We start from the raw sequence: 24,197 nt of genomic DNA, 5'->3' as shown, positions 1-24,197 counted from the left end.
AAAACCATCTTGATGATCTGTTACATCCCAAATTTTGACCTAATTTAAAATATAGCCGTTGAGGTTCACATGAAGTCAGTTGATAGTTAATTTGATTGTAATCTTATGAAATGGTAAGATGGTTAGTCGTTATAATTTCAAAATGAAGATAACAAGTTAGTTGATTATTTGTCATGAATTCATGGAATTGAGAAGATGGTTAATCGTTGTGATTAATTATGATTAAATAATTTATTATGATAATATAATTTAATTGCGAAGAACTTCCTTGCAGGAAACATGTCGAAGGGGTGGAAGCATTGTCAGAAAAGAATTGGGCATAGGAGCATCACCATTACTGGTAAATGGGTTGAGAACCTAGCAACTTGAAATAGGATACATCTATGGGACCCACATGAGCTATTTAAATAAATAAATTGAGAAGCATAAAATAATTGAGTTAAAATATAATACATACCTTTAGAGATTGTTTATGAATTTTTATCTTATCATTATAATAAACACTTACATACGAACATGTAAATATAAAAATGAAATGACACCAATAAATTATAATAATATAATCTAATGATGTCACCTCATCCATAGACTTATGTGAACTTATATAAGAATGTATTATAATAATAAAATAAAGTCTATAACTTTTCAACTCCTCCTTAACTCTTTCCCTTTTTATTTCTCTTTTCCCAATCGATTTAATACTTAGAATTCAAAGGGGCATAAAATCTTTTTAACTGATGGGAGCCAAGAAGTCTTGGTTCATCCTTTTATATGGAAGCTGAGAGAGGATTCAAATGTATTACCTTTCTTTATATTTTCCATATTTCAAAATTCTTAATGTGGTGTTGTTTCCAAATTCCCTTTTAATCTCGATTTTCTTCTCAGCCTCTCAATATATTTACATTTGTTGAATACTTATAATTATCAACTAGTAACTTGATCAACCAAATTTTATATAATCTTTTGTTGTGTAAGCAATTCAGGTTACAAATCAGAGACTGTGAATAACTAAAGGTGACGTCTTAAGTGGCTGGGAAGAATCGATCGGAGTTCAAGATTATCTAAGCATTGCAGGCTCCTTAACAAGTCATGAGGTTACCATTACAATATGTTTTTTTCTATAGCAACTGGCTAGACACAAGATCCTCTTATCTTTTGTTTATGATCACGTTTTTTTTCTTCAACTTACTGTATATTCCCTATGATATATAATGAACTTTCTTCTAACTTTTCATAGTTTCTAGAAACATCATTTAAAGATTTAAATAGTATTCTTTATGGAGAGTTCCCTCTAATTACTAGACTTAAATGTCCATTGTAAGCGACAATCTTGCCATTTTATCAACCATCGAGGATTAAGCCATCTGCATTGATATGTCTACTGTATCTGCAATTGGATTATACTCTGCAACATAACTGGAGAGGACAAATCTGAGTTTGGGTTCATCAGAACAATAACAAATACACATCAGGTCATGCTATTTCAATATCATTTTATAATAGTCAGTTAGGCTCACAAGATTCTTTCTTTCCAAATTTATTTCAAAGTTACAATATGAGTTGTTGCATATTTTATGTCCTTTGTTAACATCCCTCTTCTTTTAACCTTCATATTAAATTAGATACAACCCTTAGGGAATCATTTTTCCCAAATGCAATAAAATCTGAAATGAATTATACTATCCGATGATATTTTTCAAGTAGTCTAAAGAACATAATCTTTCTAGTCACAGTTGTGATAAGCATATTAAGCATCGAATCTATGCAGCAAGATTCAGTTTGATATCTTGTTTGAATTTATAGATTGAACTACTTTAATTTAGCCTTGTTTATGGTTGGTAATAATCAAGAACCAAAGTATAGATTACTATGCCACTGGATATTAGAATCAATTCTAGAATATTTAAGGAACATAATCATATAACCACAGGTAGTGAAATGATGGATGCATGTAATCTTCTTGCATAATTGACAGAACCGGTTATTCGGAATACATAATCATATAACCACAAGTAGTGAAATGTTGGATGCATGTAATCTTCTTGTATAATTGATAGAACTGGTTGTTCTGAGAATTTCAAACACTTGGGACTCACTTGGCTGTGTGGCCAAGGAAAAGGGTGAAGAGGTGAGAGAAATGAATCTACAATAACATGAAAATAGTATCAGTTATGGCATAACAATGTTTATCATTTTTAATATGAATTATTTAATAGCTCATGCATGATCCGTTGTTGTAACTCCTACTGTCAAGTCTTCTGATGTGGATAAATACCAGGATGCTCAGTAAATGACAGATGTTCCAAGTCTAATTTTGGGTAGAGAGGGCCTTTCTCGTTAGAGATTGTGTGGGGATATGTTATGGTCTAAGGTTGGGTGGTTAAGCCCCTGACAATGTTTCATCTCTCCCCAAGTTGTCAGACGTACAATAGACACAGATAAGCTATACATTCAATTGTTTGTCGAAAATAAGTATTATCACTTTTATGTATATACAAGAAGGTAAGATTAATTGAGTTAATTCATATTATAGCTATTTCATATCTAGATACGAGAGATGATGAATTGTTTTCCATTTGTATGAATATCGAATATGAGCATATATTCTAATCTTGAGTTATTGCCACAATTAAGAAATTAGAAGGAAAGGAATGATACAATGATATCTGAAGCCCTAATTGATTCAGTGGTAACTAGAACCCTAAAAGATCCAATGGTAATTGATGCCTTAATTGATACAGTGGTTTGTGATGCCCTAATTTTATATAGTGGTTATTAATGATAATCATCAATAGATTTTGATATAGTGGTATTGGAAGGAATTTCGTTATTTGATATTGTTATAGTGGTATTGGTGGACTAACCTGAGTGGTTGCAGAAGCATCCCTACAATGATTTATCGATTCAAATTCCAAGGTACGTGGATATTATTTTCTACATTAAATTCATTGATGGTGTTTTAAGTTCTTAGCTAAGAAATTTTGTTTAACTGATTTTAACCGTCCATCCCTTTCACATGAACATGACTAATATAACTGTCTTCCTATGAAATTAAAGTAGTAACTATATTCCTTTGAGTATGTTAGTTGTTAATTAAGACCCGAGAAAACAGGTTGTTACATGATTTGTATACTAATCTATATAGCATACACAAATATATAACTGTACCACATGAGATAGTTGTTATAGATGAAATGCCCACTTATGAGAAACATCTCAACGAAGGATGAATCAAATACTAATACAAAGTATACCAAACTTTTTAAAAAACCAGTTACACATGATCTAGGCATGGAAAAGATGTGGAAACACAATCCCAAGAGAAACAAAAATAGAGAGATCAAAGTAGAAAATAGAAAGAAGAAAAAATTCTCATAGAGAAAGCACAAGAGTAGTTCATACAAGAAATAAAAGAGTAAAGACCATTGAATAAAATTGAAACAACAGATTTCAGAAAACAAGCACATCTAATAAACCTCATTGGAAGCTTAGAAGGGCAATTTAAAGACATGATAATCTAAAAAGATTGAACATGTAGAAGGAAAAAATAAGTTAAAATGGAATGTTTTGATCCAACAAATCAAATTAGAGTGTTTTGATCCAACAAATCAAATTAGAGAAAGTATTAAATAATATAACAGTTAAGAATAAAAAGAAATTTAAATGAAAAAAAAGAAAAATATTTAAAAAAACCAATGGATTAAATTGCCTATCTTCGTATTGGCAGTGACAGCAGGCCATATTGATCGGGGGCCGACTTAAAGCTATGCAGGGAAAGACGGGGATGTTGACATAGCGGGCGAGGTTGGGGCTTTCTGTAGTAGAGGAGCCGCGGACAATGTCGATGGCGCCTCCTCCATCATCGTTGAAAATTTCAGAGCGGGAGACGCCTGTATACGCATTGCCGCCCAAAAGAAAGGCACATCAGCTACTTTTGGAGATTTCGGGACTAGCGTCCCGACTCTTAGAGGTTTCCAGTGTGTACCCATTCGCCCATTTAAGAGTATTGCAGTTTTGTTTTCTTCAAATTTAGGGTTTCAGAATTGCGGGCTTTAAGATATTGGTATTTATTATTGTAAGATTTTACATGGTTGCTAGTAGTATAACGTTTCAAGAAATTTGTACCCATATTTAGATTCTTATGCGCAGATAGAATTTTGTTTTTTTTGGAGTAAGTTTTGTTTTCACTATTATGGTGATGGGAATTAGCAGAGATCACAAATTCCTCAATGTAATTATAATGAAAAATTGAAATTTGTGTAAACAAAGCACATGTTACTCAAATTATTGCATTCAACATAATTTGCTGTCAGAACCGCTGATACTGATTCTCGTTATCCTGGCATTGGATTGCTTTCATGTTGTCTTTAAGTTTCCTCTTGCAGTCCCCAAGCGGGCATCATTTTCTAAGGCTTTCTGCCATTTTTTGTAGGGGAACAATAGTGACATTCTTTCATTGTTTTAAAAATTATCATAGTGGAGAGGATTAGTCTGTTTTGAAGTGGGAATTTCTAGTGCTAGAAGTACTTGTGATTCTATGAATCTACAAACAACACACAAAGCCACGAATCAAAAAAACAAAACAAAACAAAACTAGACAGCTCATTTCATATTGTAGAAAAATGCAAAAACGCTTTTAAATAAAACAAATCAAACAAAACCCTATCTTTTTTGTTGAAATCTTCCTCTTCGACATCTTTTAGGAGTTGTCCACACTGCCAACCATGTGGGAATAGCTCAAAAACAAGCTCAGAGCATGCAGCAATTATTTGTCAACTCTCTTGAGCAATTGTAACCAATCAAGAAAGTTTAGCAATGGATGCAAGAAGTTTTTTTTTTCATTCACTAATGCACAAATGACATATAAAACAACCTTTTTGGTCTCTTTAGAGGTCACTTTTAGGGTTGGCGGGTTAAATAGACCTAAGTTGGCAAAAAGAACTTCATGAAAAAAAAAAGACGTTTTCAGTCAAATCTGCCTAAATTTTTTCCAAAATTCATTCCAGGTTATTGGTTCCGATTTAAAAGTCTTTCAAATTCGCCCAGATGCCCTCTTGGGTCTATCTGAGAGACTTTTGGATGAATTTCAGTCTGCAGCTGAATTGAGGACAAATTTGCACTGTATCCAAATTAACTGCAAATCGATCCTTGAATTCTGGTAGGGAGGAGCAAATGTGGTAACTTAGTTCAAATTCCGGCAGAGAAGGTATTCCTCATGTCCTGAAAAATCAAATGAGTTAAACAAGTATATATCGAGTTCCACCCACTTTCTGTGATCTAGGGTGTTATTATAGATGAGTTTCAACTTCCCCTACTCATTCAATTGACTTGGCACTTTTTCTTACAGAACTCTCTTGTTCTCCAGCTTGTTCTTTACTTTGAACTGTTTTATTTACCAGCTTGATGTGGGTACACGTATAGATCCTTTTCATTAGAGATAGAATTGATGCCATAGAGAGTTTCTTTTGTACAAAATAAATGATGAGTGATTGATCTTCTTGATATATCTTGTTTCTGAAATGCAATTCCGCCCTTCCTTATTGTTTTCTTAATTTCATGTACCTCTTCCTAACTTGTTGATGCCAATCAAATCTAACATCTTCATTGCATAATGTCAGTTCTATGTTGCACAAGAATTATATGGCTTCAGCTTAGTTTAAGCGTCCTGAGAGTATGTTTTCTTACGCAATGAATGATGACTGATTTCCTTCTTGATATACCTTGTCTCTTAGATTCAATTCTGCTTCCCTCTTATATTGTTTTTTCATTTCATGCACCTCTGCTTAATTTGCTGATGTCAGTCAAATCCAACATCTTCATTGCTCAGTGTTGTTTCTTATTTTTCACAAAAAGCAAATAGCTTTACAAAATAAGATCCATTTAGCTTGATTTTTTTCCTATTCTGTCATACTAAGTGATACCAAACTTAATAGGTAATACTGGGTCAGCTCGATCAACCTAAGAAAACCAATGCAAACCCTCATGAGCCTAGAGTCAATTACTGCCCTTAAGGCTTTAATTCCTCAAGGCAGCTCCAATCCCAATATTCAATCTATGGCAATAAAGAGTATTGCTTTCTATCTGAAAGAAAGCCTAATGCCATCCTTTTAAGACTTTAATTCTTCAGGGCAGCTCCAATCTCAATATTCAATCTATAGCAATAAAGACTCTTGCTTTCTCTCGGAAACAAATCCTAATGCAATATATAGCAGCCACTACATCTCTGTGCCAATTTTGAAGGTTTACAAACACCGTTAGGTTTCTTCAATAATGCAACACAATGAAAAGAGCAAGCAAACTACCTCTCACTTTGTGGATAAAGAAGCTCAGGTCACAAGCAAAAGATGTGTCTATAGTCAGACATATATCTAGTTCACATAGTTCCATTTCAGTCCTTGCAATAGTGGATCTCAAGCCCCACCAAAACGATTGCGGGTCAGCCAAAAAGCATTGTTGAAAACAGGTCAAAATTGGATACTAGGTGCTTCAAATGCATTTCAAATAACTTAATTGTGATTACTTATGAATATGTTAAAAAATGTTGACTATTACATCCTCAAAAAGAAGGTTTTTTAATGAGAAAAACTAACTCACTGCAGTGGTTTGTTATTAATTTTTTTTTTGATGGAAGCCACCACATAGATGACTTAGGAACCCGATAAGGGCCCACTTGTGCTTGAAACCTCTTTGGCTTAGAGCTAAGGACTGAGGAGCATCCACGCTGTCAAAATCACCCTGGGCACAATCTCGGCCTCATCCCTTATGATGTCTCGGAGCCTTGCACTCAACAAGACTTGATCCTTGGTGGGCTCTTTGTGAGCCATTTAACTTCACTAGTAGACCAAGGGCCCATTGACGTTTGTTACTGATTTTGACTAATTATTAGTTTGCAATTATTGCATCTATGGTATATTTCCAAATTTCACCTTTCAATGTCATATTTGTCTCCATTAGTTATTAGTAAACATATAATCAACTTTGTTGCCTGTAAAAGTTGTCTCCATGTTTTGCTCCTTATCTTTATATACTTTGTAGGCCCTCAAAGTCACATGATGCATTGATTGTACTCATGCTTGGATCAGACAATCTTTATATACTTTGTAGGCCCTCAAAATCACATGATGCATTGATTGTACCCATGCTTGGATTGGACAATACTCATTTATTTGCTATTTCAATTCATTCCCTAGAGTGGGTTTTGTCTTCTAGATTGCCTTCTACTTTCTAGTGAAATAACATTAAAATGTGGGTTGGGAAGAGTAAACGAAGAGCCTTTCAGTTTTTTATAAAGAACTAAAGAAATTATATCAGTGTTCACAGATAAGAAAATTTAGTTTGATGAAATTTGAAAGGGTCTTTTTTTGTTATCATAGGTATCAGTGTGAAGGTACCTTAGATTATGAATAGCATTTTGTACAAAGCAACGACGAGGCATACACAGCAAAGGATAATTTCTAATTAGGGATCGGTTAAAAGCTATGTTCCCTCGAGTTTTTGGGACGAGGACCACAAGGGACAATGGGACAAGTTTCCAGGACGACAATTTTTTTTTTGTTGATTTTTGGGACGTGGGGATATGGCAAATGGGGACGGCTATATAACAATAGGGAAAATTAAAATATATAGAGAAATTTTAAATATTTGTATGTATACATGGATAAAGCATGTAATTATACATAATAGAACCTTTAAATATAAGAATCAACAAAATTTATTTGCCAAATTATGTTATTTTGAGAGTCAAAGTCTAATTTGTTCTAGATATTAAAGTCCCCTAGGTGTCTCCAAGTCCTTGAGACGTTTCCGGGATAGGGACAACTGAAAATATATTGGGGACTTGTTCCCAGGTAACTTTGGTTAAAAGTTAAAAACCCAAATTATAAAATGTTTGTACTAATCATCTCTTTAGGTTCAAACTCTTTAGCATGCATTGGAAAAAGATGAATGAGACTATGACAGTAGTTGGGCGATTATGCCGAGAGGTGTTCCACAGTCACATAATGGTGCAATCAATTTGTGTAAACAAAGCCCTCTTGTGAATGAATTTGACGTCCTTTTTGATAGTTATGCTTGATATTTACGATGAAATATAGTTGGCAAAAAATGTTGTACTACCATTTATGCTCCAACAGATGAAGGTGAAAGAAAATTGGTTTCAGTGGAAAAAAATGCTATATAATAATACTCTTAGAAGAGGAAGAAATGGTTTTCGAAATATTGTGACCTGCATTGAGCACACTAGGTTCAAGACATTACAACCATGGATGTGGTCTACATGCTCAAGAGGTAGAACCATTCTGTAATTTCCCCATTTTTATTAGATTCTTGCAGCTGGCTTGGTTAGATCGTCATCGCAACCCTCATGAGCTAACAATAGGATTTGAAAGTCTTAGTTGTGGGGTTATTAGGCTTTCTAGCAACCTATGGTGAATTTCTCTCATTATTGACTTTTGAGGGACTTGCTATTTACAGTAAGTCAATAGTTGGTTTTGATGAGCTCAGTTGAGTTAGGGGAGTTGAGTGATGCTCTTAGTTTTTATTTCAGGTTTTTAGTTTGGGTTCCAAGAATCTTGGAGGGAGCGTCTATTTATAGTAAGTCACCTTTTTAGGTTTAGTCATCATCTTTCTTCATCAAGATCACTCCAGTGTTGTCAAATTTTTTTTCTGATTTGTCTTCAATCATTTTTGGAAGGCGGGTGAATTATTATTATTAATCTAAATATGTTGAGGTTGCTATTTTTGTTAGTATTATACGTTGGCCACCTTAGTGTCATAGCTCGTTGGAATCGGGTTGAAAAGTTTTAAATCTTGGGCACAAGAAACAATGACCTCGTGTGTCAAAATATCATGATATGGTTGAAAATGTCGTTTTTGGGAGGCAAAAGATTTTTTTATATATTATATTATATGTGTAAATATAAAAAAAAAGCATTTAAGTGAAAGGTGTGTGATGGAAGCTAAGTTGCATAATGGAGATTATAAATATGGCTCCCATTATGAGAATTCATCATCCAATTGTCTATTTGTTTTTGATTGTTTCCTGTGAGGGTTTCTGAGTTTGTGAATTTCAATCCATTGCTGAAGTATTATGGATTTGGACTGAGATTTTTAGTGTGTTTTCTTACTGTGGCTACTGAGGCTGGAAGGAATATATATGTCTTCTGATTCTTTGGTTACTGTGATTAAGGATGGCATTGTAATTGCTGGAGGTTTATTATTTTCGTTTCCATTATCACAGAGTTTTATCACTCCTGATCTGGGCATCAAGTTTTGAGGCTTTCAGTGTCCATTCTTTGGCGTAGCAGCGAGGGAATGTGGACTGCATACCTGGGCATTGTTTTCAGCTAATTGAGACACCGTTTACATGCACTATTTCCAGCACTCAGCGTTCCTGAATGTGGGAAGCATTTGCTGCAAAAGTGCAGCATATTCTGGCCGGCTGAGGAAAGCATTTTGGGCATGGGGGCTCATTTACGCAGAGGCAATTTACCTGTCGGTGCCTGTTAAACAGTTACTGCTGCAAGTCGATTGAGGATCACAATTACCAGGTTTACATTTAACTGAAATTTCAATATAGTTGCTGTTGAGAAATTAGAGTCATAGTGAATTGAAGCCAATTCTATATATAAAATATGTTAATATATATGTGTTGATGAAAATCTAATATGTTAAAGTCTGATCTCATATGTATGTATGTATGTATGTATGTATGTATGTATATGTTAATATATATGTGTTGATGAAAATCTAATATGTTAAAGTCTGATCTCATATATATATATATATATATATATATGTATGTATGTATGTATGTATGTATGTGAATATATACATACATATATGCATATATATGTATATTATCAACATATATATATTTACATATATCATATACCAAAAATATATTATTGAAATCATGATAAGTTTTGGCTTTATCAAAGACCGAATGTCGATTAAGTATTGACCATCATTAATAATGATATTACATTGAAATTACAGGCGATACAGTCGCAAGTGCTATCGGATGTGACCACATAAGGTCATATATATATATATATATATATATATATATATATCATCATCATCATCATCATCATCAACACACACACACACGCACATATGTCATATACCAAAGGTATATTATTGAAATCATGATAAGTATCAGCTTTCTCAAAGACAGAATGTCGATTAAGTATCGACCATCCTTAATAATGAAATTACATTGAAATGGCAGGTGATACAGTTGCAAGTGCTATCGGATGTGATCACGTAGAGTCATGCCCCTACAATATGCCTTCGAAGACTGCTGAAGAACATCAATAAAAAGGCAATGTGAATTACAGTCTTCGACTTAATAAATTCAGTCAGCAATACATTCAAAAACGATCTGCAACATATATATTCATTAGTCTGAAATAGATTTTCTCTCATCGAAATTCACAGTTATTGTTGATCAGCATAATTGAACTGTAAAAGAAAGTCGATCAAATATATATTATAATTCTCAAAAGGGAAACTGAATAATACTTTAATCAGTACAGTATTTCTGCCAATATCAGTTAGTTCAGTCTCCACCAAATCGATCTGTTTTCTTTAACGTGGTATTAGAGCCTAATTGGTAGAGAGATTGCTTAAAACAAATTTTCAAATCACAATCACTAAATAAAAGTGACATCATGGCAAGCAATGTTAGAGTTGAGGATAGGCTCAAAGGAGCAGCAAATTTCTTCTCATGGAAAATTCGAATTACAACAATCCTCGAAGAATTGGAATTAGAATCATTTATTGAAGAAGACATTTCAATACCTGAAAACGAGGTAGTGAAATCCACTTGGAAAAGGTGAAATAATAAAGCCAAAAAAATCATTGTTGATTCAGTAAAAGATCACATTCTCCCTTCCATATCAAATCTAAAGAAAGCATCTGAAGTATGTAAAACAATTAAGGATACATTTGAGATTAATAACTCAACTAGATTGCTCACATTAAAAAATCGACTTATGAATATAAAAATGAATAAAGGAGAGTCAATTTCATCCTACTTTGGTAGAATTTCCGAAATAAATAGTCAACTATCATCCATTGGAAATAAAGTTGAAGATCAAGAATTATCCATAATAGCACTTAGAGGGCTACCTATATCGTGGGAAGCATTTATCCAAGTTGTTAGCAGACGTTCAATACCAAACTTTGATTAGCTTAAATTGATTGCACAATAGAAGAATCAAGACTAATTTCTAGAGGGATCACCTCAAACCAAGTGGGAGAAAATTAAGCTCTTTTCTCAATCTCTAATAACAAAGGGAAGAAGATGAAATTTAAACAAGAAGGGAAGAAAAATGACCAAAGAAAAGGAAACAACAATTACAAAAGGAAAGATTTCTCCAAAGTTTAATGTTATAAGTGTGAGAAATTTGGACACACTTACAAATTCTGTCTAGAAAGGGGAAAAAATTCTAGCCACCATAGCCGAAGCTAAAAAAGAAGAAGATCTGTTATTCTACTTAACTCTATCAAGTGAGATAAATTCCAACGAAAATGTGTGGATTGTCGACAGTGGTGCATCTTGTCACATAACAGGATTCAAAGATAAGTTTGAAACTTTTGAAAATTATTTCACTGAAGGAGTCACCATTGGAGACAACTCCACCTATCCAATAAAAGGAATTGGGACTTGTTCTATGCAATTAAGAACTGGGGTTACTCTAAAAAATTGGAAAATATTCTCTTTGTACTTGGCATAAAAAGGAATCTAGTATCCATCTCAGGACTTGCAGATGAAGGGTATCATGTTACCTTTAATGAAGACAAAGTGTTGTACTAGCCTAAAAATTCTAACATTAAGAATCGTAGGAATCCACGACAACTCTGATACACCTTGTGAAAGGTGGATGGACAAAATAAACTAAAATTGAAAAATACTCAATCTGCCGTGGCAGCAATATATTTCAATAACCATTTTGTCCATATCAATTACATTACATGATGCCTCTATTTATAGAGGTCTTAGATCATTTCTGGAAACATCTAAATTAGTTGACAAAACACAAATAGACTTTTCTAGCATTATCTATGACTTCCAGAACTTTACCTAACCCTATTTGTCCATCTAGGAATTTCTAGAATCCTCTCTATTATGCTTTTACAATTCATTTGAGGGGGAAATTAGTCATTCCAACAACCCCCCCTAATTTCAACCTCAAATGTTGTTGCATATGAATCCAAATCCTTTCTTTTGCCTGATGCCAAAATGCTTCATATCCATTAATTTCTTGATGAATAGTGTTTTCCAAGGCTGCGGCCTTTAATTTCCAAAAATATCTTGCTTCATCTGTCACAAATGCCGGGTGACAGGATTCATTGATAACCTTGATCAATGAACAAGGATAGATTTTGATTGTTTGTTTATATGTTGATGATTTGATCTTCACAAGTAATTTATCTATTGACATGTTTAAATCAGCAATGAAAAGGGAATTTGAAATGATAGATCTAGGATTGATGACATATTTTCTTAGCATTGAAGTTACTCAAAATGATAAAGGAATTTTCATTTGCCAAAGTAAATATGCAAAAGATATTTTGAAAAGTTTAGATTGATAAATTGTTGTCGTGTTTCTACACCTGTTATAGTAGGCACAAAACTTAGCAGAGAAGATAACGAGGAAGCTTTTGACTCAACTATATTCAAAAAATTGGTTGGTAGCTTGATGTATCTTACAACAACTAGGCTTTGATACCACTTTGATGGATGGGTAGAGGCACAAGAAAATACAAAACACCAAACACAATGTACTTAAAAAAAAAATCCTCTTTATTATGCATTTACAATTCATTTGAGGGGGAAATTACTCATTCCAACAAGAATGCCATCACAATAGAGTCTAGAGATGGAACTCTACATAAACTATGTAACATTCAAAAGTGAGCTCTAAATCATGAGGTATCAAACCCTAATAAAATATGGCATAGAAGGCTTGGACAACTTGGATTCAATACACTACCGAATATAGGAAAAATCACCATTGGAACACCTAACTTAAATTCAAACCATATAGGCATTTGTAAGGGATGCGCTCTAGGAAAGAATGTAAAAAGATCTTTTCCCTTGAGTGAACACAAATCTAAATTAGTACTGGAACTAGTTCACACTGATTTGTATTATAATAATAGATAAGTCGTCTATTATTAGTTAATGGTTGTCTATTGTAAATATCTTAAGCTTTAGTTTGCTTTCGTTTTTTGCTTTCTCTAGAATAGAATGTTTCTATTCTTTACAATCGTTTCCTAGGAAACATCGTCTCATTCTTTTGTATATATTGACCTTTCAGTCTCTGCTAACATCAAGCAAATATTTTCCAATTACTTCATAAAATGGTATCAGAGCAAATACTCTAAATTTTTTCGAAAATAATTATAATTTCCTGGTTGAAACTATCTACCTTTTATTTTCAAAATTATTTACATGCATATTGATGCACGAGCATCTTGCATGGGAAATTTTTTTAAAAAAAAGAGAGAGAGTGACGAAAATTTAGAGGAAAAATAATTAAAAATAAAAAAAAAGGAAAAAGAGGAAGGAAAAAAAAGGAATTTCTATTTTCAAGGTGCATAGGTAGCGTAAATAGAAAAATAAATAAAAATGGTTGTCATTCCATTTATCGAGGTGTGTAGGTGGAATTCTAGAAGTTTGTGGACATTTTATTAAATCATGCATTTTGATTTAATATTTGTTGGGCCACATGGTGGTGCTTAGTTGTATTTGGGTGGGAATTAAATAGTTGTTGAAAGGTAGTTGCATTTACCTTTTATCTCACATTGGTTGTATTTGTAACATCTTGGCTGGGAAGTGCCTATTTAAGCAAGGCATATGAGCATTTGTAATCAAAGCTTGAAGGTGTGATCTCTTCTTAGTAGAAGCTTGGAGAGAAGGAGGATGCAGAGGAATGAGTTTTCTTGAGTCTATGGACAGAGCATCGAATGTGAGGCAGTTTACAGCAGGATTGTGATGGAGTTGTGAGTTTGTGAGAAGAGCTAGTGGTTGTGGTTTAGAAACAAGGAGGTTGCTTGGCGGCTTGCGAGCACAAGTTGAGAACTTGGAGGTTTCTACCAGAATGTGGATTTGGACTAGCTAGTGTTTGGACTGAATCTTAAGGGATCTTGCAGAACTATTACTTGGTTTGTATTTGGCTGTAACCGGGAAGGCCTTACAGCCTGACACATTGCATGTAACAGTTATTTTATCAATAAAGAATTGTGATTTGATATCAGATCTTGCATTGTTGTTGTATTTTCGTTGTGTGGTTATTTGCTGGGGGCTAGGACATCTCCTTTGGGGATTCTCTTACCTTGCACTGCGTCAAGTGGTATCAGAGCTCAATTGTTCTTGAGTGTATAGGCAGATCACCGAAGTGTGAGGCAGTTTGTATCAGGACCTTGGTTGGGTGAAGTTTATGAAAGCACAATTGTTCCTGAGCGTGTAGATAGATTGCCGAAGTTGTGGCAGTTTGCACTGGGACTTGGGTTGGAGAAGTAGATTTGAGTTGATCTTGATTTGGTGGTGGATTTTCTTTCTAGAGTCCTAGATCTCTTGGTTGCAAGGTGGCAGATCGTGGTTATGGCTTGCAATTGCAGAGGGCTTGCAGATGGATCGATGGGTGCGAAGATGGAATATTGATCTTGTTGATTCATGATCGTAGAGAGTTTGTAAACTGCATATCCGTGGTCCTGAACTTGTGATGTGGTTCCTGATTGTTCATGTGAGGTGGCAGGATGCAATTTGACTTGCAAACAATTCAAGATTGTCATAAGGAGCGTGGGAAGGATTTGTTGCAGAGGGTTTATGAAGATCTTAGGAGATGGCTCCGAGAGGATTGGACCCTGAGATGATTGCGAATCTCCATGATGTGATGGAGAGGAATTTTTCTAAGATGTTTGCTCGTTTTGAAGCTAGTTTGGTTGATCAAACTAAGAAGGTGGTGGCTCAGTTTGAAACTAGTTCGGATGATCGAGATAAGGACAGGATGAGGAAGGCATTCTGTAGATGTTTGTGGAGTTGGAGTGTTACATCCCAAATTTTGCCCTAAAATTTTAAACTGATTATAGCCGTTGAATCAATTATTTTTTCATAACAATATGAAATTGAGTTAGTTAATTATAGCCGTTGTTTATTTCTTCATAGTAATGTGAAATTGAGTTAGTTAATTATAGCCGTTGTTTATATCTTCATAACAATGTGAAATTGAGTTAGTTAATTTTAGCCGTTGTATTGATTTAATTATCATATGAAAGTAAGTCAGTTAATTATAGCCGTTGTATCGAACTATTTAGGATCATGTGAAATTAAGTTAGTTAATTATAGCCGTTGAACATATATGATGAGCATGTAAAGTTAGTTATTTTGACATTGATGAAATCCCAAATGGTCACTTGATGATTTTGAATTAGCAATTTACAAATCTTGAATTGATGTCTTGGTGAGAATGTTGTTTTGAATGATTACAGGATGAAGACTGAAGAGATAGGGGAAACATTGCGAAACGAGGTCATTGGAAGGGGATGGTCAAATGTTTCAGTCATCAAAATTGACATGTTTGACCTAAAACTATCTTGGCAAGGTTACTAGGACTTGGCAACATATTTCATGGTGGAATTGCATGAGCTAAAATGTGGAATATTATAATAAAAACAATGTAAAATAAACATAAATTCTTACCCTTAAGAATTATCAAATATTAATATTATTTAATTATCATACGTTTTCAAATATGGTCATATGTAAATAATAATAAAATGACACCATTACATTAAAAATATTAATCCAACGGTGCTACTTTATTATTATGTACATACAAGCATAGTTGAGAAAATAAAACAATAATAAAATAATATTAATTTTTAAAAACCTTTCATCTTCTTTCCTTCTCACTATTTCCTCCTTTCTTTCTTTTCTTTTTAGCCGTTTTGAAAGACTTTCGATTTGGATCTTGTAACTGAAGGTAGCCGTAAGGTTTGGCTCATTCTTTATTATGGAACTCCTTAGTCGTCTATCGGCATTCTTTCCTTCTCTCGGCTTTCAAGTCACGTAACCATTCAAAACCCTTGTTAGCATCTTCCAAACTTGTAGATACAATCCAAATATATATTACTGTGCTTCCGACTAAGTTTTCTTGCCACGGGTCTCAACATAAGTTAGCGATTCATCCAATACTCAAGGCTTTACACAGTTAAACGAACAGAGTCACGTAAGAGTTCTGATACAATTTGCAAATTCATTTTCACTCTTTTTCCTGTTAAGTATTGATTATAAATTTACTCCTTAGCTGACTTGATGTTCATCGGTTCCCATAGTAATAGCATAAGATGCTATGTCGTTGACTCAAACAACAAGCTTGTCGCATCTCTTTAATCTGTCGTTTTTCTATTTGAAATATACAACACAATTAAATAAAGTCTGATGATTTCCTTTGTACTGATTTAAGCATATATGCATGCCATCTTCCTTTATGTGTGAGAAGATAAATTCTTTGAATTCATTTATGGCTCAAGTCAAGAGTGTATCATTCCAATATAAAACAATTACAACCTGATTTATAGATATAAATTTAATTAAGTGAACACCAAGGAATTTACTAGGCGAAATGCTAGAATATGGTGAAGAAGGTGTAAAGTATCACAGTGAATTTAATCTGATAGCACCAGGGGTCATCGGCTTGATGGTCTGAAATAGGTGAGGAGGTGCAAAGAATCTACAACAAACAAGAATGTTATTAGAATAAGATAATAGCATGATAAATAAATAATGCAGTAGCTCATGCATGTTCCACTCATGAAGTAAGTTGTCAAGTTGAGTGGTGGAGATCGGGTTTGACGACCCACATTTGAAATCCGTGGCCAGGGTGGAATTAGGTAGATTTGCCAAAAAAATTGATCTTTGTTGATTGTCCAGACTTTTCAGTTATTTTGTCGAATAACTGTTGAGACCTCAACCCACCTGGATACTCTGATGGCTGGATTAATGAACATCCCAAGCCCGACCTCGGGGTGGGGAGGGCCGTTCTATTAAATTAGAATAAGTGGGGATAAGTAATGGTCCGCGGTTGGGAAGTTAAGTCTATGTCATTACTTCTCCTCTCACCAAAGCCAGGGCTTGGACAACCAATAAAACAAGCTTCATTATTTGTATGTTCTTTTAACCTTTGTTTGTTTAATTATTTTATTTCAAGATGAACGTCTTTTACTTTATAAATAGCTATTACGTTAAAGTAGTTAAATGATCACAAATATCTCAAATTGTATTTCTTTTTATCTGTTATTTACTTTCGGATGAAAAACTAGAGGTAGTTGAAAGAATACATTTGATATTTATTTTTCAGCTGATTAAGTTAGTTAATTGTTAACATCTCATTATGTATTCTTGGTTGTTCAGCATTGTATTATAATTGAGTTCTTTATAGCAGTTGGAAATCTTAGTCATGTGAAATAGGAAATTAATTTAATTCAAGATTGAAACTTGATTAGGAAAATTGGTATGTTACATGGAGTCTACCGATTTAGAAGAGAGTTGTTTGGCTGGTTAAGAGACTTGTTCGTGAGAGAAGATGGCATGGCAAGGTCGAGGTGGAAGAGTTTGGTTTTGTTGATCAGATTGTGGAGTTTGATATAGAACCTGCATAGCAGCTGGAGGTTGTTGCTAAAGATATTCCTAACCTTGTTGATGTTGAGATAGAGGTTGGTTTTCATGATCAGTTGGTTGAGTTTGACATGGAAATTGCAGAGCACTTGGTCGTGGATGCTCTAGTTGTTGTTGGTGGTGACTTGTATGTTGCAGAGCATCTTGTTGTGAGCAATGACACTGTTGGTATTGAGAGTTTGGCATATGTTGCTGAGGAGTTACATATTGTTGTTGATATGGAGTTTGTTGTTGCTGGTGTGGATTTACTAGTTGTTGATATGGATGAGGGTTTGCTAATGAAGCATTATGTTCAGTTTGTTCTTGGGAGTATGTTAATTGGATGGTTGAGATTTTGGTGTTTGAGAGAGATGCAGATGTGGATGATTTGCATGTTAGTTTTCTTGTCTTTGATGAAGTGGAAACCTTTGGTGAAGATAAAGATGGTTGCAGATCTTTCTTTTGGTGTCAAAGTGTGAGACTTTTCTTTTCTACCAAGGGAGTTTGATGCAGGACCATCTTGCATGGGAAAATTTAAAAAAAAAGAGAGAGAGAAAGTGACGAAAATTAGAGGAAAAATAATAAAAAAATAAAAAAAAGAGAAAAAGAGGAAGAAAAAAAAGGAATTTCTATTTTGGAGGTGCATGGGTGGCGTAAATAGAAAAATAAATAAAAATGGTTGTCATTCCATTTATCGAGGTGTGTTGGTGGAATTCTAGAAGTTTGTGGACATTTTATTAAATCATGCATTTAATATTTGTTGGGCCACATGGTGGTGCTTAGTTGTATTTGGATGGGAATTAAATATTTGTTGAAAGGTAGTTGCATTTACCTTTTGTTCCACATTGGTTGTGTTTGTAACATCTTGGGTGGGAAGTGCCTATTTAAGCAAGGCATATGAGCATTTGTAATCAAAGCTTGAAGGTGTGATCTCTTCTTAGTAGAAGCTTGGAGAGAAGGAGGATGCAGAGGAGCGAGTTTTCCTAAGTTTGTGGACATAGCACCGAATATGAGGCAGTTTACAGTAGGATTGTGGTGGAGTTGCGAGTTTGTGAGAAGAGCTAGTGGCTGCGGTTTAGAAACAAGGAGGTTGCTTGGCGGCTTGCAAGCACAAGTTGAGATCTTGGAGGTTTCTACCAGAGTGTGGATCTTGACTGGCTAGTGTTTGGATTGGATCTTGAGGGATCTTGTAGAACTATTACTTGCTTTGTATTTGGCCGTAATCGGGAAGGCCTTACAGTTCGACACATTGCATGTAACAGTTATTTTATGAATAAAGAATTGTGATTTGATATCAGATCTTGCATTGTTGTTGTATTTCCATTGTGTGGTTATTTGTTGGGGGCTAGGACATCTCCTTTGGGGATTCTCCTACCTGGCATTGCGTCATATATTTGCTTCCAACTCTCTCTATAATCTGACTAGGGTTTCTGTTCTAAGAGATGCATTTGCCGACTTCTAGTTTGGTTCTGCAACCCATTTTTTGTCTAGAGCCATCTGTTTTTTCTGCACATTTGTGTTCTAGATAGATTAACCATTAAGGGAGGGTATTACAATAATAGATAAGTCGTCTATTATTAGTTAATGGTTATCTATTGTAAATATCTTAAGCTTTAGTTTGCTTTCGTTTTTTGTTCTCTCTAGAATAGAATGTTTCTATTCTTTACAATCGTTTCTTAAGGAAACATCATCCCATTCTTTTGTATATATTGACCTTTCGGTCTCTTTTAATATCAAGCAAATATTTTCCAATTACTTCGTAATAATTTGTGTGGACCTATGACAACACTCTCTTTAGGAGGATACTTAGACTACATAACCTATATTGATGACTTTTCTAAGAAAAATTATATTTACTTCCTAAAAGTCAAAGAATCAAATGGAATTCTATTGAAATTTAAAGAGTTCAAAGCACTTGTGGAAAATCAAACTTCAAAGAGAATAAGAACTCTAAGATCAAACAATGGGGGCAAATACACCTCTAAAAATTTCAAAGATTTTTGCACCTTTGTTGGGATTAAGAGTGAGTATATTGTACCTTATAATGCCCAACAAAATGGAGTGGTAGAAAGGTAAAACAAAACCATTGTTGAAGTAGCAACTGCCACTAATACCGCTGTATATATTCAAAATAGATGCCCACACTCAATCTTAGAAAACATAACCCATGAAGAAGTCTTTACAGGAATTAAATCTGACCTATAAGTCATCTTAGAATATTTGGTTGCCCCGTTTACATTTATATATCTAAAGAAAAAAGATCCAAGTTATAACCGTCCGAGAAGAAGGGTATATTTGTTGAATATAATGAAAACACTAAAGGGTATAGAGTCTATATACCTGGACAAAGATCAATCAAAATCATTAGAGATGTCAAATTCGAAGAAGACATTGCCTTCAAATTATCCATAAGTATAGAAGATGAGCCCATCACAAAATTAGATGAAACTAGATGAAACCCATCACAAAATTAGATGAGCCCATCACAAAATTAGATGAAACTCAGCAAACTGAAAATTAGATGGAGAACATATTAGAAGAAAATGAATTATTATTATACATTGAAAATAGGGACATCTCTAATATCAAGAAAAGACTACTATGGACAAGGAAAATAGTTGAAGAGAATAATGTTGAACTGGATGAAATCTCCATAGATAGTAAGAAAACTAGAAATAAATTATGCTACAGTGCAGGAGTAACTGAGCTTACAAAATCCGAACCATCAACTGTTGCAGAAGCTCTATCATGTCAAGCATGGAAAAATGCTATGGTCAAAGAATATCAATCCATATTACAAAATGATGTTTGGGATATCTTACCTAGGCCGAAAGACAAATCAATTGTCTCATCAAAGTGGTTATTCAAAATCAAGTATGCTCCAGATGGTAGTATTGAAAAACATAAAGCAAGATTTGTTGCACGAGGTTTTCTCTCAACAGATAGGCATTGACTATGAGGAAACATTTGCTCCAGTTGCTCGATATACTTCAATGAGGACAATTATTGCAATTGCAGTAACCAAAGGATGAAAGATACATCAAATGGATGTCAAGACCGCATTTTTAAATGGTGCCATTAATGAAGAAGTATATATCGAAAAACTTGAAGGTTTTACTATAAAAGACAAGAACCTAATGTATGTAAACTAAAGAAATCTCTTTATAGCCTTAAACAAGCACCACAAGCTTAGTATGAAAGGATAGATAGCTATCTCTCCAAACTAGGATAATCCAAAAATGAAGTTGATCTTAACATATATTTCAAAATATCTAATGGTTACATGTTCATTTTTGTTCTCTATGTTGATGAGTTATTAATAGCAGGTGAAGATCATCTAATTAAAAAATGCAAACAAAATCTTGTGGCTGAATTTGAAATGAAGGATCTAGGCTTACTACACTATTTTTTGGGTCTAGAAGTATGTCAAAAGAAAAATTATATTTTTCTAAATCAAGGAAAGTACACCCATGACATCTTGACTAGATTTGGTATGATGGATTGCAAGCCCCTAGTGACTCCTATGGAAACAAATCTACACAAGTCAAAAGTCATGAATTCAAAATCTAGTGATCCCACTCTCTATAGATGGATCATTGGATCACTTATGTATTTGGTAAGCACTACGCTTGATATTTGCTATGCCACCAATGTATTAAGCCACTTCATGTGTGAACCGAAGAAGAGTCATTTAATGGTTGGTAAGCATATCTTGAGATATCTACATGGTACTACTGCTCTTGGTTTGCAGTACAAAAATGCTGAGATAAAACTTGAAGGATATACTGATTTTGATTAGGCTGGTTGTTCCATAAACCACAAGAGTACTAAAGGGTGTTGCTTTAGTCTTGGATCAACAATGATATCTTGGTTCAATAGAAAACAATCGACAATTGCCTTGAGTTCCACCCAAGTTGAATATATGGCAGCTTCCATGGGAGCTTGCAAAGCAGTATGGTTGAGAAAGCTACTATTTGGACTATTCGGAAATCAACTAAGCTCCATAGTGATTCATTGTGATAACCAAAGCTGCATCAAACTTCTGCAAATCCTCTTTCACAATCGATCAAAGCACATTGAGACTCCATATCTTTACATAAGAGATATGGTTGCTAGAAATGTTATTAAACTGATTTATATCAACATTGATGAGCAAAATGCAAACATTTTCACCAAGCCCCTTGCAAGGTTGAAAATAGAGTACTTGAGAGGTAAAATTGGCATTGACAATTCTCTAAATACATTTGTAATTTAATATATTCATGAATAATTGAAAATTAAATTTTGTGTTATGAAAGGTGACGATCTTTCAAAGATGTGTGTGAGGTCACTATTGTAAGGTGGTGACCTTATCAATGGTTTGACCCATCTCCTAGATATGCTACATTAACTTGTAGCACTTAATTGTGTTGGATGTCTAGGAGCAAGTGTTATCATGGTTCTTTGGGCCGGATTTTGCTGGACAGCATGATAATAACTTATTATGGTTCTTTGGGCTGGATCTTGCCGGACACCATGATATAGTTACTATTATAGACCATGCTTAAGGTGGTGTTTAAACTTAAAAGTATGGAAATTGCTTCAGTTCCGTTTTTGCTAAAGAGGGAGTTTTGAGAAATTACCCTCATAGTGAATTGAAGCCAATTCTATATATAATATATGATAATATATGTGTGTTGAAGAAAATCTAATATATGAAAGTTTGATCTAATATGTACACAAACACATGCGCGCATATACATACATACATACATACATACATACATACATATATATATATATATATCATTATATATATTTACATATATCATATACCAAAAGTATATTATTGAAATCATGATAAGTATCAGCTTTATCAAAGACTGAATATCGATTAAGTATTGACCATCATTAATAATGATATTACATTGAAATGGCAGGTGATACAGTCGCAAGTGCTATCGGATGTAGCCACGTAGGGTCATGACCCTACGTGGGCATGTTATTCAATATATTAATATGCCTTTGAAGACTGCTGAAGAACATCAACAAAAAGGCAATGTGAATCAGAGTCTTCGACTTAATAAATTCAGTCAACAATACATTCAAATATGATCCGCAACATATATATTCATTACAGTCTGAAACAGATCTGCTCTCGTTGGAGTTCATAGTTATTGTTCATCAACATAATTGAACTACAAAAGAAGGTCAATCAAATATAGATCAGAATTCTCAAAAGGGAAATTGAATAATACTCTAATCAGTACAGTATTTCTACCAATATCAGTTAGTTCAGTGTCCACCAAATCAATCAGTTTTCTTTAACAGTTGCAGCAATAATATTTGTATATTTGCAAGTTCAGTGGTTAGTTCAGTGGTTAGCCCATATGGTGAATGTTGTGATTAGCCCATATAGTGAATGTTGCATGCCAAATGTTTGTGAAAATGCACTTGGCTGTAGATGAACATTTGATTTTCTTAGAATGCATGGGAATTGTTTGACAATATGCCTACACAATGTAAAACTCATTTCAATCACTCGTGCACGAGAAAGTTTAAAACTTGAAAGCATATGATCTGTGTTACATCGCCAAATAGTTTTGCATCATTAAAAGTATTCAAAACACCATTTGCAGCATACAAATTCAAAACAGTACAAACTGAAACAAAAATAGCAGGCAAAGGCTTTGCTGGATAAGTGTTTTGACAAAATACCAAACAACTAAATAAAGAAACTTGATGCTTGTCAAAGATATAACCAGTTGGGGTTATTACACATTCACTCTGTGGCATCAGACTGATTCTCTTTTCCAAAGTCACATGATCTAGAATTGTGTCTTTGTGTTTTGACTCTGCCACAGGAAATGGATTTACATGTCAGGTTGCCAAGCTAGTCATACCGAGTTTTAAGGTGGTTCAGATACTATAAAATCCAAGATTGTTATTTTGCATGTCCTTCTGTTATGGATGGGATGTGTTGCCATGGATTCTCTATATTACAATAGCTAGGTTTTATGTTATGGCTTCAGCGATTTCTTTCAAAGGTTTAAGGTGTTCATGTTTTTTCCCTGAAAATTGTACCTCCCTCACATTCATATATGATGTGAGGCAAATCAATAATTTTCAAGTCTGTTTTCTGGAGTTCTTTATGATAAATATTTTTTCCTTGTACCTCCCTTTCTAGAGTTGCTTCCATGAGCCTGTGTATCTGTTTGGATTTTCTGGAGAAATAGTAGCAACAAAATTTAGAAACACAAATGCAGTGAGGCAATGATGTTCTTTTAAAATACCTTTGTAGGATGAATTAAATTCATTACAAGCCCCTTCCTTGTTTTCGGTTGTATCATTTGATTAATGATCAAACCAGTACAACATGCTTATTTCTTTAGAGTTAATTTCCTCTACTATAATTGGGTACCATAGATTTACTGGTTGGTGCTTATTTCTTATTTGAAACATATTATTTTCCAGTCATCCTTTACACAATGAACTGGCATGCTTCGAGTCTCTTCATTATCAAGAAGCATGCTATTCATTGTCTCCATCT

General features: G+C 34.1%; 1 protein-coding gene across 1 annotated transcript in view; it reads left to right on the top strand.

Moving 5' to 3' along the window:
• Positions 1-3,789: 3,789 nt before the first annotated feature.
• Positions 3,790-24,197, top strand: part of LOC149554025 (mediator of RNA polymerase II transcription subunit 4-like) — a 30,458-nt gene continuing 10,050 nt past the window's right edge. The window contains exon 1 of the mRNA XM_089789354.1: positions 3,790-3,977. Within this exon, the coding sequence (XP_089645480.1) occupies positions 3,839-3,977 (139 nt within the window). The 5' untranslated portion in view covers positions 3,790-3,838. The remainder of the gene's footprint in view (positions 3,978-24,197) is intronic.

This window comes from Cupressus sempervirens, chromosome 6 (genome assembly GCF_028749045.1).
Source record: "Cupressus sempervirens isolate cs-2001-9-10 chromosome 6, ASM2874904v1, whole genome shotgun sequence".
NCBI lineage: Eukaryota > Viridiplantae > Streptophyta > Pinopsida > Cupressales > Cupressaceae > Cupressus > Cupressus sempervirens.
The sequence above is the reverse complement of the archived record's forward strand: the minus strand, read 5'-3'. Positions and strand labels throughout refer to the sequence as shown.